Source organism: Ptiloglossa arizonensis, chromosome 2 (genome assembly GCF_051014685.1).
Source record: "Ptiloglossa arizonensis isolate GNS036 chromosome 2, iyPtiAriz1_principal, whole genome shotgun sequence".
NCBI classification, from domain to species: Eukaryota; Metazoa; Arthropoda; class Insecta; order Hymenoptera; family Colletidae; genus Ptiloglossa; species Ptiloglossa arizonensis.
Window position 1 is genome coordinate 18,470,121 of NC_135049.1, and position 19,875 is coordinate 18,489,995.

Sequence of the window (19,875 nt, forward strand, 5' to 3'; positions counted from 1 at the left end):
TCCCGATAGCAAATACGTCGCTTCACTTGAATTGTAGCGGTCAATTATTTTGAGTAAAAGACAATGGAATTACAGTGTTCTATTGTCGTGGTAGAAATGGAGGGGGAGAGTAATTTTCAACGACGATTTGGAGGAAGCGAGGAGAGCTCGGAATAACGATGTGTTTGGAAACGAAGTCCAATTACTTTGATCAATCGTTAAACTAAATTAAATGTCCTGTCCGGGACAAAACTTGCGCCCCGTAATCTTAATGATTGCGGTAATTACCACAACGATACGATACGTTAATTAAAATGTGTAAAGTCACCGCTGACCGTTTATATTTCACGAACGGATACTTGTGGAATACATCGGGTGTAAATTAAGTTTGTTTCGCGACGTTCAAGTAGGAGAACAATGTCGTACATAATAAAATTTAAATGTTTCGATACGGAACAAAGTATCGAATGACACAATATCTACAATGAAACAAAATTTTCGAGTTATTATTTTACACCTCTATTTCAAACCAGTTGTAAGTCTCGTGTAACACGATTGAATGTATGACTTTATTTTATAGAAAATATTGCAAAAGTATTCTCTCTTCTCAAAAGTGTGCTTGAAATCCAAAATCGGTAAAATGATAATTTATTTGTAATTTTTATGCCGCATAAACGAAAGAAATATTTTGCTCGAATGATCTTTCTAGATAAAAATAAAGAAACAAATTAATCGAGTAACATTGTTAGTTCAGGGGATAACAATTTATAGAGAAAGTAAAATTGAACTAAAATTGCCAACTAACGCGTTACGTATTTGTTGAAGAAAATTTGATACTAAAGAGATAATCCTCTCTTCTAATTTTGCGTGTAGCGTATCCTATTTCAATTTGATTAAAATTTCGGGCATCAAGTGCAGGTGTGATAGAATTGCTTCCTGATGCGGCTCTGTATTACCGGCAGAGGATCGTGAGATACCGTCGGTGCAGCGCGACTCGACGAATGCATCGTGTTGCAACGAGGCAGATATAAATCATATCCTCGGGCGTATCGCACGTTTCGTAGGCACGCGTGCAACGTAAACGCACACGACCGTTTGTGAATTCGTATATTCAATTGTACGTGTCGTTTGTTGTTCAATTGAACGTTTATTTCTATTTTTCTTTTCTCTCTCCGTTTTCACTCTACACGTTCTCTCTCTCTCTCTCTGTAACACGTTTAACCCATAACTGATATTGCAGCGTAAAGAAACGTATTAGCCCTCGAAGAAATTGCGCACTGTATTGGATCAGATGTTATAGTCAGCCATCGCGAGGGGTCTGTAACTAAAGAAAATTGCTCGAGATTGTCCGCATTCTACTTATCGATGGTGCCACATTCCCCTTAATCCGAGACTGATCTTTCCTTCTCCCTACAATACATCCGAATCCGGAGGACCCGAGGGAAATTATTTTTGTCCACTTCGGGAAAAAAGAGTTGTAGCGCCGAGGTGGCCCAACTGATATACAGCTAACTTCCAATTGACTTTTAGCCAATAATATTATTTGCAGACCGGACTTACCCGAATGACATTGTTGATACAAGCGTCAACGATCTGCTCATTTTTCTTCGTTATATTTTTATATTTGTATACGATTTATATTTCGTTCACTTTCATCGGTTTCAATTTTACAGCGACGATACAGTCTTTAGACATCCATTATGTTCAATTTTACACGAGTACAATCGATGCGAAACACTAGTACCGTGCTTTTCTGAATAAACAATATATCTTACACACATACGAAGGTTGATGTTTGTAGAAATTTTACTGTAAAGTAAAGAGATTGAAAATGAGACTGTATATTTTTTAATACCATATTTCAAAGTTTATAACGCCACGTTTTAATCTTCTATTGTAGAAATTGCAAACACTATAAAACGTTTCTCGAACGAAGATGATACTTGGCTAATATTTATTATAGCTTTCGCGAAACATGGAATAAAACGACTTATGTGTTTTTATTTTAATAAAAATAAATTGCAGCTATAATTCCGGGCGTGTAAAATTTTCCTTCGACCCGAGTGTCGGAGGAAAAAAATTAAAATTATAACAGGATTACGTGCACTCCTGGTGTACCTTAAGCGTAAATATTTTTTACGTCTACTATTTACGGGTTAATGAGAGATTACAGTTTACTTAAAAATTCAATAACGACTGCGTCACGTTTTCGAAGTTATTGTTAACCGGGACGAGTAATCCAATTATGCGAGAATGTTTCCATTTGGAAACATAGGTGTTTCGAACGTTCCAGGGTAAGTGCTGCACTGTTCCTTAGAATCCTATTACCCAAAAGGCATCGAAACGTTTCTCATTCCATGGTCAGATCCTTCAGGATAATGTCTTCGTTCTTTAGACAATGCAACGTAGGGCTGTTTGCTTCCCTCAACACATCCAAGCCTACTCTAAACAATCAATCCTAGCATCCCATGGCTACGTGACTTCGAGTCATTAGCCACCACCAGGCACACACCCCTGAGGGTGCATGGTTTATGTCAGAGTCCCATTCAGGCATTGACCAAGCCATAAACCTTTCGGAGGCCAAATAGCGACGGACTGCCTGCCTTCGAAACATTCTCGAAATACGTTGACTGTGACGTACTACCAGATGGCACAGAGAACCCACCAGGCGTGGGGTATTAATTTCTTTATTTATTTATTTATTTATTTTTCGACATCGAGCACGTGGAAAAAAATCTGCGAAAGAGTTACGTTCCCATTACAGCTGATCGTGACAGATCTTTCTCGTCAAATCCGATTCTCCACGATGACATCGCCTCGACACGTTCCGATTGGATAAGAAATAACCATCCTACGAGGTAGTTTAATTCGTAAAGATTCAAACTCGTATCTTGGAGAAGTTAAAACAATGTTTCGATTGATCCTAGACCGTGTTAGGTTCATTTGAGTCGAGTGTTCGAATCGTTTCTATTTACTTGTAACGACAGTGGTGTTTAGAGTTTCTAGGCACGATTAAAAGTAAGTTAGATATTAATTACCGGTGATTCTGACACAGTGTACAATGTAGATTGAACTACAACACGTTCTGAAATATTTAATTATAAAACTGGAATGAACGATAAAAACAAAAGTCTAATGGTAGATCAGAGTTGGACTGTAAATGACCTTACAAGAGATAGTTATAGGCACCAGCTATGGAGTCTAAATGGATACTCAGAATTAAGGAGAAAACAAATGGCACATTAAATAGATACAAATCCAGGTTAATTGTAATGGGTTTTTCTCAGAAACCACGAGTAGATTATAAGGAGATATTCGCACCGGTAATAAAACAGGACTCGGTTCAATTTATATTACACGGTACAATTGTATATGTTTACAGTACGTGTAAATTGACACGGTACGGGGTGCAATTTTTACACGTGAATGATCACACGATAACCAGGCCACGAAGATGGCAATAACGGAGCTTGCAAATTATTGAGAGACTCGTAAGGACCAAAGCGAGCTTCGAGATCTTGAAAAATCAATGATCCGCTCGAGATACGTGGCTCCGAGTGTTCGAGATTATACTTCTGTGTAAATTGTTCCGAGAGACAAACGAAACAATGGCAACGTTTAGGATTAAACGACAATACCAGGACAGGGTCGATAACGGTGCATTTAAAACGAAAACTCGAAGTGGAAATAGAGGGTTCAGGTGTTTCTTCGTTGGATTGGAAATCAAACGAGAGAACACGAAGACAATCGAAACACACCAGGTATCACTGCACTGTATACAAAGGACCTGGTCACGATTTGCCGACCAACATCATTCGCATAATAGAATTCTTGCCGAATTCAATATGCAGGAATGCAAAGCAGTATCTCCACACCTAGCAGCCAGTGTAGGTGTTAAGCCTGCGTAACTCGACCTTGAACGGACAATCAAAATTTAAATGCGGGAAGCTATTGGCAGCTTGATGTATGACGAGTACCAGGCCAGATATCTGCATGCATATGCATCAAATTGAGACAATGCATCCGAAAATCAGCTCAACGGTTAAACCTGCAATATCTCGACTCTTCGAGGTACAGCAGTTACTAAACGTTGTAAAATTGACACAAAATGATCAAAGTTACAAAAAAATAGATCGTTCGGATGTTCAATTACAAGATGGAATATTTACAGTTCCACCGTGTAACTTGTGTTATTTTAATTTTCATCGGTAGGTTGAGAAATATCTCACCGTGAATACTCAGAGTATTAAAAAGATGGGAATTTTTTGATACTCTTCGTTGTGTCCTGAAGAGTTAATGGACGGACTGATTAAATATTTCGTTACAAGACGAGATATTAACGGTTCCATTGTGCAACTCGTATCGAGTTATTTCAATTTTCTACCGTTGAAAAATACCTCACCAGGAACAATCCTGGTATTAAAATCTACTATGCTCGAAAGAGTTAGCGGAACTATCGATTATGGAATCACACTCAATGAAAATGAGTTCAAATCCCTCAAAGGGTTCTGTGACATTGATTGCGCAGAAAACTTGAATAGCGGATCAAGTAGGAGGTTTTTGCCTTAAATAATGGAGCCATCGCGCGGTCTCCGAGGATAGAAAGAACAGTAGTAGCGACGTCGACCGCTATAGAGGAATATTTCTCCATGGTTGGGAACCGTGGAGGGGGCCATTCGGTTGAGCTCGCTTATGAAATAGTCGGGATTTAACCTGTCGACTGGCTCGATTTTCTCGATCGTAAACGGCTCTGTACACACGGAGAAAACTAAATAAAGACGGTTTAAGGTGGCCCGTCCCGTGGAAAATGCGTAACACAAAAGAGATCAAGCCAGGGATTTTTAAGGAAATGAATACGGAATACAATGAGAAGATATTATCAGAGGGAAAAAAATATTGTTACTACTTCCAGCACCGTACGGTGGGATTTCCTGCTTTAAACGAAACGTAGAGCACAAGTACAGTTAATACTTGGCACAAATATTTCGATCTCGGGTTCAGACCCTCTTCGCTGTGAAATGATAATTTACAAGTGGAAATGGAAAATTTGGAAAAACGAATGTACTTTTTTTTTACCGTATAGATTATTAACGTTACGAATTATCGTTGTATCGTCAAGATAGTAGTCGATAAAGGATAAGTAGAGTACGATGTAAAAAAGAAACAACTGATTCGTGTTGCTCGTAACGACAGTTCTTATCGAAAATTGAAAAAAGAAGACACCAAGGGTGACACGGTGTCTAGACGGAACATCACCGATAAATAATGACAATATTCCTCCTAGGTACCGTGTCATTCTTTCTGTCTTTCTTTATTCGTGTTTTTACATTTTTCGTATGTATCGGGTTGTTTGGAAAGTCATTTCGTCTTTTTTTTTTGGTGAAAATGAAACACGATTTTTTTAGAGTTTTTATTCTCCATTTTGGAAAACTAAATGACTTTCCGAACAGCCCAATATTTGAAAATAGCGTTACACACTTCAATGATCCCAAATTTCATAAATATAGTTCCTCCGTTACTTAACATTTTCCATGTTAAATCCTCTCTCGTACTCATTTTTCTAAAGGTAATACTGGAACAAAACTGTCATAGACATAGTTCCTTCGTTACTTAATTTTCCATACTAAACAATGTTCTTTCGAACCCCCTTAAAACATCCTCCCTAATACTAATTTTTCTAAAGGTAACGATGGAACAAAACTATCATAGACATAGTCCCTCCGTTATTTAATTTTCCATACTAAACAATGTTCTTTCGAACCCCCTTAAAACATCCTCCCTAATACTAACTTTTCTAAAGGTAACGATGGAACAAAACTGTCATAGACATAGTTCCTCCGTTACTTAATTTTCCATACTAAACAATGTTCTTTGAAACTCCCTTAAAACATCCTCCCTAATACTAACTTTTCTAAAGGTAACGATGGAACAAAACTGTCATAGACATAGTCCCTCCGTTACTTAATTTTCCATACTAAACAATGTTCTTTGGAACCCCCTTGAAACATCCTCTCTCTCGTACTCACTTTTCTAAGGTGAGAGGATGGAACGAAACTGAATCGTGGAAAAGCAGGGGAGAATCGAACGACGAAGAAGAAACGGGTGACAAAAGCTGGCATCGTCGTTGAATGGTCATCGAACAAAGAATCCTAATTCCGGGCATAATTGAACGACGGTGGCACGTACACCGCGTAAGGAGCGCTAATTACTTTCGGCAACGCTGAGTCCTTACAGCCGTGTAGCTGGGTGTTCGCGCGTACATACAGTTCACTGAAACTAGCAACACCGGGTTCCCCGGCTCGGTTAGGTAAAGCTGGGTCGCGGTACTATCGATCTTCGCCCACCTGGAGACCTCTCTCTACCCCTGATCGTACTCGATTGGTTTGCAGGATGAACGTTGAGCCTAGAAGAAGGATAGAGGGGGTAGGTAGAGGTGGCAGGATATAAAGAGAGATAGAAAAGAAAGAGAAAGAGAGAGAAAGAGAGAAAGAGAGAGAGAGAGACGTGGCAAAAAGATTGCGCGTATTATACCCGTAGCGCTACATGTTTGTCATCGAGCGTGCTCCACAAAGGTTACGAGGAAAAGACCTGGTAACAATGAGCATTCCCCTGGAAAGTCGAGGAAAGTGACGCGTACACAATAGCAAAAAACGAGGCGAAACGAGATGGCAAACTTCAAGCCGAGCATCGTATCTCAGGGAGGGATGCCCGTGAGACCTTTCTTCCCTAACATTTACGACAATGTTTTATAGGGATCGAATTTTCTATTACTACTTCAGCCACGATGTACCCTGGATGGATAGAAGAACGGAAGAGAAGAGACTGTACACGATGAGACACCACGGGATGGACGATTACGGGGAAAAAAGAACGATCGAGTAATTAAATAATGGACTTCGAAGCAGCTGCTGCTAACTGCTTTTATTTGTACACCCATTCTATCAAGAAACAGAACCTACTTGACAGAGACACAACCTAACGCGACCTGACACAACCTGACGCAACCTGACACGACCTGATACCCGAATTTTCTGATAGAAAGAGTCCTCTGAAAATTCCGACAATCGTGACAGTGGATAGATAATTATGGAAGAAAGAAACGATCGTGGAGCAATCGTTAAATAATGTCCATTCGAGCATCTGTTATTAAACCATTATGATTGTCATCTCTTTTCAAAGAACCAACTTGACAACGACACCACCTGACACGACTCGATGCACGAATTTTCCAACAGGAAGGATCCTCTGAAGGTTGAGACAATCGTGACAGTCTCTGGACGAAAAAGTGTTATTACGATGGAAGATAAATTGTGAAAATAATATACTCGAAAAATGGCTGACGAAAAGGAGCGTAGGTATATCCTTCTTTAGCAGATGCGAACGAGTAGATTCGAGGTAATTGGGAGGATATTCTACTCGATTCGATTACTCGCCAGCTATGTGTGCAAATCTACTACGTATGCACGAGTAAGTATAACCATTGTGGCCTTGGTGTGCACGAGAGTTCTTCGTTGGTTCGACTTTATTTCCTAAACGTCTTCGAACCAACGAATACAACGTTGAGAAAATCACGATTAAATTGATTTAAAACGTGTAGAGGAAACACGGATAATTTCACGGAATTTAGAATTTTTTTTTTTGCTTATTTTCGAGAAAAATTAAACGAAGTATGGAGAGCTTCATTAGTAACGAATCATTACACGTGACTAACACAAGGTTCAGCTACTTACCTATCGTTTAAATTGTAACTGTATATTTCATTGTCGCGCGTACTCGAATACACATTCTTTTTGTAGATTGTTTAATAATTTAAAAATGTGATTTTTTTTTTTTTTTTTGTAATTGGATAACAGGAATATCGAATAAACAGAACTCGACGAAATAATTTGATACATCGTTCGGTTTCTATAGAAATATTATACCGGAAAATGTCCAGAGTTGTAAACAAAGTTAACGGAGAAAAAAAAATACGCGAATTATAATAGAAAGAAATTGTAATGTACGACGTATTAATTTAAATCAAAAAGTAAGTAACGCACACAACACGCGTGTAAATTCAACGCTCCGAGAAACATATAATTTTATCGTGTAAAGAAATTTCAAAGGCTACTGCGCAAAATCCGTTAAATATTTTAACAGAGGAGCGCTGAAATGGTAACCCAAGAATGTTGAAATATTATAAAATATGGTATTATTATATCACGGAATATTATCTTACATCTAAATCTGCATTCTATCTATTCATACGAAACAGTAAACGTATTTTTACAGAAAAAAATACACAATTTTATTTACCTTATCCTTACACGTTCATAGTTCCACGTAAACTAACCAACTAATGAAACAAGTGTGTATACTTTGCGCTGCACGAGGCTAGTTATCACGAAATTACATCAGCGTAAATTGACACTTCTGTTGACCAATTGTTACAAAATTGTTCTTGAAAATACTGCTTAATGAATCAGCTCGATGCAAACTGTTACAGAGTTGGCAATAGTTGGGAATTATTCGAATGTATTAAATTTACTCGATTTTAGTACGAGGTGTGTTATTATTATTAAATATGTTATCTATTTAATAATCACACCTAACGAAACGTAACGCTCGTAATATTATAACACCGGAAACAAATTTTATGTTAAAAGCGGAATTGTTTTTGCGTTTAAATTTCTTTGCGTTACAGACATACGTATGTTTATGCGTGTGCGCGTTTACGATCACAATTTTGCGGATTAAATGGATGTGAACATTTTGTGAAAAGTCAATTGAACAAAAGTTACGAAAACACCGACTAAAAGAAATGTTAGCTACGGAGGAAGAGGACAAGTGTACAAAAGAATTACAGAAAATTCACCTACGAGATAAACTTGTGCACATTCTGCAAACAAAACTGTCAAGTTACATTTGTATTGTTATTCAATATTGAGCTCGTGTTGTCGATGTATATTTGCTGGCACGTATTTGCCATTTATGTCTTTATATATGTCCCATATTCCATGACACTCGGGGAATTTTTAATGTACGAGCAAGATCGTGTATTTATTTTTCAGCTTTTCGTTCGAATTTATTTCAATGAAACATATTTTAAAAAATATGAAACGTTTTAATAAGCAAATTGCAACGTAAACCAATATAAACGTTCCAAAGCTTAAAAATGTTAATCACGTTTCGTTCTCTTCGCGAAGAAGAAATTATTCTTGACGAGAATAATTGACGTTAAAAATGGAAATTTACTTTTATTTTGCAGTCGACCCGCTCTTACGAATTACTAACACGTAAGTTTATGATGTAATATACCGATACATTATGTCTTTTTTAATTAGTCGAACCCATTGCAAAATAAACTTGCTGTTAATTGACAGTTTTGTAATTTGATAGCTCGGTGAATTCTCCCTATAATTTTGTAAATTTTGTATTTTAATTTTAATTTCGTTAATCGTGATCGAGTTCTCAATCGAGATTATGTACGTATAATTTTATAAATTATCTTGTCACAATGACAGGCCACTTAAGTAGCATTAAGAGATAAGTTTTGAAAATCTTCTTAAAATTAATTCTAAGCTAATATTGTCTTTAGTAAGTTCTTAATTGAAGGGCTTATTTCCAAACGTTGAAAATCTGCGTTTATAAAATATGAAAATTACACGCTACAAAGCTAAACCGATTATGTTAACCGTTCAAGTGTCGGGTCAGAGTAAGCTCGAGCAGCATAATTGTCGAATAAACAAGTAAACGCGTTCGCAGTGACGAAAATAATAAAAAGTAAAACGAAAGAAGGAATATAAACAACTTACAGTAGAAACTTTTTAATACATTTTCTACCGTTTCCTTGCAATGTTGAAAAAAGTTACTATTTTTAAACCAACTACCGAAAAAGAAAATCCATCAGACGAGTCATTAATACAATCGGACAATATTAATCGATAATATTCATTATCGTAATGTTGTTCGATGTTTGTAAAATTATTTTGCACTTAAGCACGATTATTGGTAATAAGTACATCAGTAAATAACAATAACATACCCTGTAGCAAAAATTTATAATCATTATCAGAAAATTGCGATTCCCTCAGCTTCTTGTTCGTTGAAATGAAACCTCCCCAAGGACCCAACCACACGCGTGTTTAGTTTTTTCAACTATTTCGTGTATTATAACGCCGGAATAACCGTTAAAATTGTAAATAAATATTCGGGAATAAATTTCCCACGGGTATAACGGGGCAAAATTGGCACAAGATCGATAGACGTCGTGGACCAATATGAGTTTTAGTTTTCGAATATTTCGAGCCAAAATAATTCATTCCCGAAGGGGTGAAGTTGTTTTGGTAATAACGCTCCACGGTTGAAAACGAACCACGCCGTACGTAAGAAACAATTCTGATGAATAACGACAGGTATTAATTTAGTATAACATTTGGACTTGGGGCACGCTTCGGTTAAGGGAACTAAGAAATCAATATCCTTCTACGTCTCTACGATGTGTCTGCACGTAGCGAAGTTATGACGTACTTGCTACCAAGGTAACTAAGGACCTACAAATTAGATCGTTGAGAGCGATTAATCGAAAAATTGCACCGCTTGACCTCTCGCCGACTTACCACCCAATAACAAACAGACACGTATCGTTAATACCTCGATTTCAGTTGCACCGTGCGTTTCTTAAAAAACAAACGTTTCCGAACGCGTCGTTTCTCGAAGACGTCGCACATTTTCTTCAAATTTCCTCCCACCAAGTACTCAACGTTCACCAGGTTGCAAAATATACGAAATGTTCTCGCACAGGGGGGAAAACGCGCGAAAGAAAACGAGTTTCCGTAAACCGAATTGGAACATCAAGATTAAAAAGTCGCGCACGGATCTAGCAAGAAAATATTGATTTCAGCTTTTATGCGCATAAATAGTGGAAGAGGAGGAAGAAGAAGAATGTTTTATACCAAATACGACTGCTAAGAGGCGCGTACAGTATAATATTCTCGAGTAGAATTGAACCATCAAAGGACATTGTTACACGGAATAAATCGCGGGGGCGCAGAGCCCAGGGATAGAAATAATAATTGTTTCATAAATTCGTTTCAATCGCTTGTATTTCATGCTCGGTGGGATGTCTGTGATTTGATTTTATTCATGAAATCGTACTCGAAGCGTCCGATCGATTCACAGTCGAGACTTCCCTTTGTGCGGATGAATCGGTGTATCTTTTACAATACCTTTGGAAATCGATGGAAAATACATACCAGATGTGTAATGTATATGTATAGTCGAGGTGTGTCGGGTAAGTAACGAGAGTGAATTTCTTTGAAAGTTGTGTATTCGATTAATCAACAACAGTCCTCTTCGAGGCAACGTCTCCCGATTGATACCGTGCACTTGTGAGAGAGCAAGTTTTCCATCCATCGTAGGCAGGATCGTAAGTCAACTTCTTAAAGGCTCTTTGTAACGTCGATCAGTGCTTTTTGAACGATCTCGGCAGCCCTAAAACGCAGCCTACGATCTTCAATTTTAACTTCCGGCGGCACAAAGGATCGAACGGTGATGGATCGTGCCTTTTTTTCGAGAGGTTGCAGCAACGTTAACGTGGATCCAATATTTTCGGCAATAACGCGTTTCGATGTATCTTTCGCTCGTTAGTATTCGGTTGGACACCACGTTGACGATTTATCGATTATTGTTTCGAATGTTTGCATTCACCGAATACTTTCGTTTATCGAAATCCTTCGTGTTTCGGCTAAATAGTATTACGTCGTTGATTTAGGAGTTTCTAATGATCAAGACGTACGTTTCTGATTTCTACTCTAAACTAAATCTCGGCAATCAGTGGACATAAGGAAACACATTTCATCATCGTAATCCATCGTAATCCTGGGATTATATAATCCTACTAGATATGTCGTACATCCTCTTTGAAATATTCACGCTTCTCGTGGCTATACACGATTGATAAATTAATTTCTGGCCGGTTTGTATTAGCCTGGATATCGAGCTATTTTCGTTATAATTAGTTTAAATTAGATTTTAGTAAGAATTGGGTTATAATTTTCGTTATAATTAGTTTTTAGTAAGAATTGAGTTACAATTTTCGTTATAATTAATTTTTAGCAAGAATTGAGTTATAATTTTCGTTATAATCGATTTAAATTAGTTTTTAGTAAGAATCGAGTGTTGCTGAATTATTCAATCGTTCAAAATGTCAAACTTTGGTTGAAGAGAAATTTCTATTCGCATTATCGTTTGTAATGTTTGTGAGTTGTTGAGTCTACACTGGGTTCAATTTTATCAATTTATTACATACACATTAAATAAATTGCGATAATGTATTATACGACTTGATAGAGATACTTTATCTACTTTTTAAGTTCGTAATAGGTATGAAATTAAATGCTTACCTTGCTCGATTTCTTGAATGCATGCTGCGAGCACCGAGCCACATACCTGCAACAAATCAAATTTCAAATATAATATAACGCAAAGAACGATACTCTAGATTATAAAGATTTACAAAAAATTACTCGAAAGAAAAACTTACGATTGAAAATAATATATCAGGTTGTTCGGAAAATCATGTCGTTTTTTTTTTTGAATGAAAATGAAACACGATTTTTTGTAGAGTGTATGAACATTTTATTAAATCATATATTCCCCATTTTGAAAAACGAAATGACTTCCCGAACAACGTAATAGAATTTTTTTTACTCAGTAACGCATAAAAAATATTTTTTTCTGAATTATGATTGCAAGAATTTAAAATCTACAGTCCATACAGTGCGCGAATAGTTTCGGAATATATTTTCTACTCGTATTTGCAAATTATTTTACATCCTAAAATACTTCGTGTTTTACACGATCGTTACTCCGCAAAAGTTCGACCTACTGGCAGTTCATCGCACGAGGCAAACGGGCCGTGGAGAATTAATTAGAAAAAAGTTTAACGGTAACGTAATTTTATTTATAGGTTGGCTGGACTCGATAGCATTCAATCCAAATTTTATTTCAAATAACCGATCTGTATTTATACGACAATTGCTGTTAATTTTATTTATAGGTTAGCCGGGCTCGATAGCACTCAATCCAAATTTTATTTAAAATAACCGATCTGTATTTATACGACAATTACAGACTCTGAAATATTAGACGATATTGGATGTGTCTATTGCAAGAAGTTACAAAGAATGCAAGAAGTTACAAAGATACGAAGAATGCGTTCGAGTATTATTTATTTTCGCATTGTAAAATGTGATTTTACAATTTACACAGTGTTTGAACCTACTTGAATGGTGTTCCATCCCATCGCTACCGGAAACCGGACCAAAACCTTTTTCATTTACCAAAATCCTTCGTGCGTTACTTGAGAGATTTCAATCGTACAAAGTATGCAACGGCATTCGAAATAAAAGATCTCCGAGTATGTAATTTTCAAATGTTGGTGCTCAAACGCGACTTAATCTTCTTGTGTCGTTCACGAGCAATGTTCCGTTAAACGCGAATGCAATTGGATAAAGTTCCAAGCACATGAACTTCGAGTAAAAAAGTACTTGATAAAGCGGACGAATTCTATATGCGTTTCCCATTAGCTCGACCCACAATATAAATGCATATTAGCAATTTCTGGAAAGAGCGTTAATTCGTTATCGATTCATTTAACGCGCCAAAGGAATCGACGAATAAATAAAGCGCGTCCATTTTGGGAAAATTGAAAATCACGAAAACACACGTTTATTACTGTTAGGCGTAAACAAGGATAATATGTAATGAAAATTTCAAATATTATATAGTATATAATGAAAATTTCAAATATTATATAGTGTATAATGAAAATTTCAAATATTATATAGTATATAATGAAAATTTCAAATATTATATAGTATATAATGAAAATTTCAAATATTATATAGTACATAATGAAAATTTCAAATATTATATAGTATATAATGAAAATTTCAAATATTATATAGTATATAATGAAAATTTCAAATATTATATAGTACATAATGAAAATTTCAAATACGTAATATTTCAAAAATTGAAAATCACGAAGGCACTCCTTTATTGCTGTTAGGCGTAAACAAGGATAATATGTAACGAAAATTGATAATATTACATAGTACATAATGAAAATTTTAAATACGTAATATTTCAAAAATTGAAAATCACGAAGGCACACCTTTATTGCTGTTAGGCGTAAACAAGGATAATATGTAACGAAGATTTATTATATTACGTAGTATGTAATGAAAATTTTCAATATGTAGTATATAACGAAAATTTATAATATTGAATAATTTGAAATGGAAATGTTAAATTTGTAATATTTCTGTGTGAAAATTTAAGCACGTTGAACCTTAAGGTGATCGATCCTATCTCTACTTGTACATTGAACGAAATATTGGTCGAGGTAAAATTTATTTTCGTCGAAACTTCTTCGATGATAATCTTGGGATCAGTCTACCGAACAAATTGAACAAATTGTCCATGCAACTCTACAAAGATAAAGTATCTACATTGTACGATAACTAAGCACACAGAGACTTGGTTTTCGAACATCTGAATCTTTTATCCGGTTCAATAATCACGTAAAAGGTTTCCCGAGCACTAAAAATTCGAACGAGTTCACTTTTGGCGCAGAGAATCCCCCCGTCAATTAACATATAAATGAATCTCATCTAAATTCAATAAAGTCTTCTGGTGCGATCCAACCGTCCTTCATAAAAGTTCCGAACGTGCAATGGATAACTATACTATGACGACTGCTCATTTCCTACCTTGCATTTTAGTTAGCATAACGCAAGAATTAATCAGTTAAGTTTCCAATCTCCGTTTCCACTGTTACGAAGATTCTCTACGAAAATATGGTAACGAATAATGTAATTTTCAACAATTAAACGAAGAAAGAATCTGAAACGAAATCTACACGAGTGTGGATCAAACGTAACGAGATTCTTGCACCGAAATTTCTCGAACGAATATTTGAGCAAATTAATTATGAATTTTTTTTTTTTTACCTCGGATCCGTTAACTCAACCTTCCTCTTACGATTAACGAAAATTTAATCGACTGAACTTATTTACATTTAATTTTACTTTTCCCTTTTCAATCGTTACGAATAAAACTCCATCGCATTAGCATCTCTCCGCTCGTATACTTTTATTTAAACAATGTACATTACGTACCGAAGGAAACGTCAAATGGCCGTTTAATTAATCGAAAAATTAACTATGCTCGTTTCGATATTTATTTTTAGATCAATTATGTACATCTTGTAGCGAGTAAATTGAAAGTTTATTAACTATCATAAAAGTCGATGGAACAAGTATTGAGCCAATTGCGCACGAATTGTTCCACCCGTATAACGGTCTCAAACTATTCTCTCCCCTTAATGATTCTTCGAGTGGTTCGAATAAACAATAATCGTTTGGCGCCGAGGTCTGGAGCGAAACAATTTTTCCAGTATAGTTTTTTCCAATGCAGCAGCACACTGCGGATTGAAACGTTGCGTTGTTTTGAACTTGACTCTTTCAAAAGTTCGCAACAGTAAACAATATTGACTGCGCGTCGTTCGCGAAGAAAATCAAACAATACTTTTGGTTTCAAAAAAAAAAAAGAAAAGAAGAACCCGTGTTCGGAACTTTGTCGAGTTTTGCTTTCACCGAAGCTCTCTCACTTATTAAATGCCACTCCGTGTCGAACTGCTTTGTTTCTGGATTATAGCAATGTGCCAACGATTCATCGACAGTTTCAATACGATTTAAAAATTCCCCGTCTGTTATTTTTCCAAGTTGAAAACAACACAGTGTGTACATCGACGAAGAAGAACTATAGAAAAGTCAATCAATCGAATAAGATCGACTATTTTCCATCCTTCTACGATTTTCAATTACGTTTATTTATATTTTCCTTTGCCCGACAAGTACCCAACACCGATATAAGATAATTACATTTTACACGAATATTAATTCAATTTACATAAATACACGATTAATTGTAAACTCAGAATGAAACTAAGCATACTGGCGAAAATATATCGAGAACGAAGATAATAAAAGTGTTCCTTTCACATTTTATAAATGTTTCCTCACCGATGTTATTCTTCGTCCAAAACCAGGAAGAGTTTGTTCATGAAATTTCCTCGTATCTCCGTTGGATCTCGAGATAACGTTAGGGGAGTGACACTTCGGAGGGTAGCTTCATCCCTTTTTGTTACCACGACTGGTAAAAAGAAAAAAAAGAAAAAAAGAAAACGTATTTCTTGTGGTTTTAGAAACCTGCGAAATACCAACGCAATCAGAGAAGGGCACTTCACGGATGTACCCCGTAAGAATCGCAAGATAACTCGACTGGAAGTGGTACTGAAGATGCTAGGAAGACTTTGCAATGGTTTAAATGACACCAGGGGGGTTGGTGAAAGAGGGGAGCAGAGTGGGTATTCTCCAGTCCCTTTCAAACCCCCACGATGACAGGGTGCTTAGTCCCTAGTCCTCCGAGTCGACCGATGAGCTTGGATCATCCTGGTAGTAGAGGTAGCTCCATATGGCAGAGTAGGGCTAAGGTTTACCGTGCGAGTTACGATTTGAATATGTCAACTTGCGCACTGCCCTGCTGAGATAATAGAAGCATTAGAAAGGCTTTTCAACGACCAATATGGAATGTGGAACCATAGAGCTTCCAAGTCAAAATTGTACTGGAAAGTCATACTACACGTATGGATTCACTTATTGAATGTACCCCAATCCCAATACCCATGGATCGATGATGAATGCTAACGTCTCGATCTAAAGGACCTGTCTTACAATTCGATCTGGCGATCTGTCTTACAAATTGATCGCTTTGAAGTCAAAATTGCATCAGAAGCTCATACTACACGTATAGATTCACTGATTAAATGTACCCCAATCCCAAAACCCATGGATCGACGATGAATGCTAATGTGTTGATCTAGAGAACCTGTTATACAACTTGATCACTTCGAAGTCAAAATTGCACCAGAAACTCATACTACACGTATGGATTTACTGATTAAATATACCCCAATCTCAATACCCATGGATCGATGATGAATCTTAAAGTCTTGTTCTAGAGGACCTGTCTTACAACTCGATCACTTCGAAGTCAAAATTGCACCAGAAGCTTATACTACACGTATAAATTCACTGATTAAAATATACCCCAATCCCAATACCCATGGATCGATGATGAATCTTAAAGTCTTGATCTAAAGGACCTGCCTTGCAACTCGATGGCATTCAACGTTGGACAGGACGTGTTAAAAATAATTTATTAACACGATGGCAACTCGGTGAAATTTGAGTTAAATTCGAACAAAGTTCCCGATCAAACGTTTCCATTATTCAGCTACCTCAATTACCGAAGTTATTTATCAACGCGATGGCAATTTTGTCAAATTTGAGTTAAATTCGAAGCCAGTTCTCGATCAGGCATTTCCAAATCCCATTATTCAGCTACCTCGATCATCGAAGATACATTTTCCAAACTTTTTCCTGCGGGGATCGTTAAAAGGTACGAATTACCACGATGCACCGGCTACCCCGGATATATGCAGCAGTGTATCATCGGAGTTTGCGAAACAAGTTACCTGCCGATATCCCAAATTGTTCGTTTCGATGCCATATATCAATTGGGGCACACTCGTGTAAATGAAATAAGACCGTGTAATGTGTCTTGCTAAACTGTCACTGCGTACTGAAAATTAGGATCATTGAAAGATTATATTGCGATATATCGTTTAAATTAAACGATATTTGAATTAACGTAAAAATTATTTTGTTTCTATTACCTGTAACACAGTATTCTATGTACCTATGCACTTTGTGTGGATGTACATAAGTGTACGTAAGTATATGTATTGGTAATAATCTTTTTGAGAAATTTACCATCAATTTTGCAGTGAGAACTTTAAGTAATCAATATGTTGGAAGATAGTGAGTTAGTGAGTTAGATAGCTATCCTAAAGTAGCAACTAAAATATTTAACTAATAAATCGATGGTATTCGAACAGTTGAGTACATTGTCTTTTCAGTCGGTAAAATCATTAGTCTAATAGGTTCGTTCCAAGTCGGTTTAGACGGTGATTTAATTTTCTCGATGATAGTTTACTTTTTGAAAATTTGTTCGAGTAATAATTTACATATTATATTTTCTATATTCGTTCAAAGATATTGTATAACGCTACCATTCGTGTACTACATCTTGTGATACCGCCACTCTACCTTACCGAGCGGAGAGCTTGGGATATAGTACCTGACGCTTCCGCCAAGCGAAAAAACTAACCCCTTTTTTGTACTCGCGAACGACGAAAGACAACAGTTTATAGAAAATAGAGAAACACTTGTCATTTAATAAATATCCATTGATATGAGTCTACCTCTCTATAATCCAGAACTATGCTTATTGAAAAGAGTAACGATAAAACTTTGACAGTACGTCGCGCCATCTGGCTGCATTCGTTAGAATAGTTACCCAACCTAGTGTCTGATCACCAACAGGTGACGCTCGATTAACAGTGGCATGTAGGGTTATGCCGAAAAATTTATCAAGACTTATTCTCAAAGCACGAAAAAAAGACTGACAAAGTTACCAGTAAATTAGTTGAATTTCCAACGAAACAATTTGGTTAACTTTCGGGGGTAGCACACTTCCTAGCAAAATGCAACTGCACAGCTCGAAACAAAGAATTACCCCAATACACTGTCCGTATCTGACAAATTTCGTCCCAATTAGCTACTCCAGAATGCATTCCACTGACCAAAAAGAATTGGCAAAATTGTTCAGGAAGATGACACGCGTGCACTTAGCGCGCTAGAAATAGGACATCTAGCAGTTCTAGGTCAATGCAATCGCACGTAGTCGCGTCGGTGGATGAAGTAAACACGAAACGAGGAGATTTAACGCACGAGCGAGTACCGAGTGAACATTTTTTCAAATCGCGTCATTTGGGTGGAAGAACTGCCTAATAGGAAACGACAACTGCGAGAGGGCGTATTGTGCGCGCCAAGAATGACAGAAGGCACGGTTCACGGTATTGTTGCGTCATACTCCAATGGTGCATTACAAGTGCACCGCCTTTTTCAGTCGATTGTTCGCCTCACCGGCCATTCCAATAGCGATTCAACGGAGTCTCTCAGGTTGCATCCGGTCTACGACACTCGAACTTAGCAACCCAATGACGATTCAACGAAATCGAACGCACCGGTGGCTCCAATCGTCGATCCGTCGAAACTTACGAGAAGTTCGTTCCAGTTTCCAAACCCTGTCTGACAAACTTCGTACCAAGTTTTCCAAAAATAATTTATTTCATTCGGGGAGTTTCCATAGACGATCGAGGTGATCCGACGGATACGTGCGAAATCATTTTTTAAATATTGTTAAACATTGCGGAGCTTGTCAAGAAAAATTAAATATTGCGTAAAAAGAAAAATAAATATCGCGACAACCCTCTAAGTTTCTTTTAGTTTTATTGGCTACCATTTTTATAGTTCTATCCCTGTTTACTTTTTGATCTACTAATTGTTGATCTAATAATTAAATTTCTTCTACTATTTGTTGAATTTTGTATTGCACACTTTTGTTATTTCCTCTCGAATTGCTTCCTTTCTGTCTACACAGGTGTATATACATATCGCCTACATTTCGTATCTTGGTTAAATACTCTTAGGGGCCTGCATCTTACGAGCGTGTAATCAATGCACTTTCTCTCTCTTTAGCGTTGCGGTCTAAGTTAGGTCGGTTTCGCGACTCGATGCGTTAAAGTCTGCCGCTCGGTTCCCACAGGAAGAGCAAATTGTTACTCCCTATAATAGTTTGTCTACTCGTGGTCGAAGTATACAACGGTTATTACACGCGTGAGCAAATTCCCACTGTTCGCGAATCACCGCCGTAGATTCCGTT

General features: G+C 36.9%; 1 protein-coding gene across 4 annotated transcripts in view; it reads right to left on the bottom strand.

The window, feature by feature from the left end:
- Positions 1-19,875, bottom strand: part of LOC143143632 (neuronal calcium sensor 2) — a 123,041-nt gene that overhangs the window by 72,670 nt on the left and 30,496 nt on the right. For all 4 annotated transcript variants that reach the window (XM_076305102.1, XM_076305100.1, XM_076305099.1 and 1 more), the window contains one exon: positions 12,363-12,408. Coding sequence is in view for 2 of the 4 variants with exons in the window: in XM_076305100.1 (XP_076161215.1) it covers positions 12,363-12,408 (46 nt within the window). In the remaining 2 variants the exon portion in view is untranslated. The remainder of the gene's footprint in view (positions 1-12,362; positions 12,409-19,875) is intronic.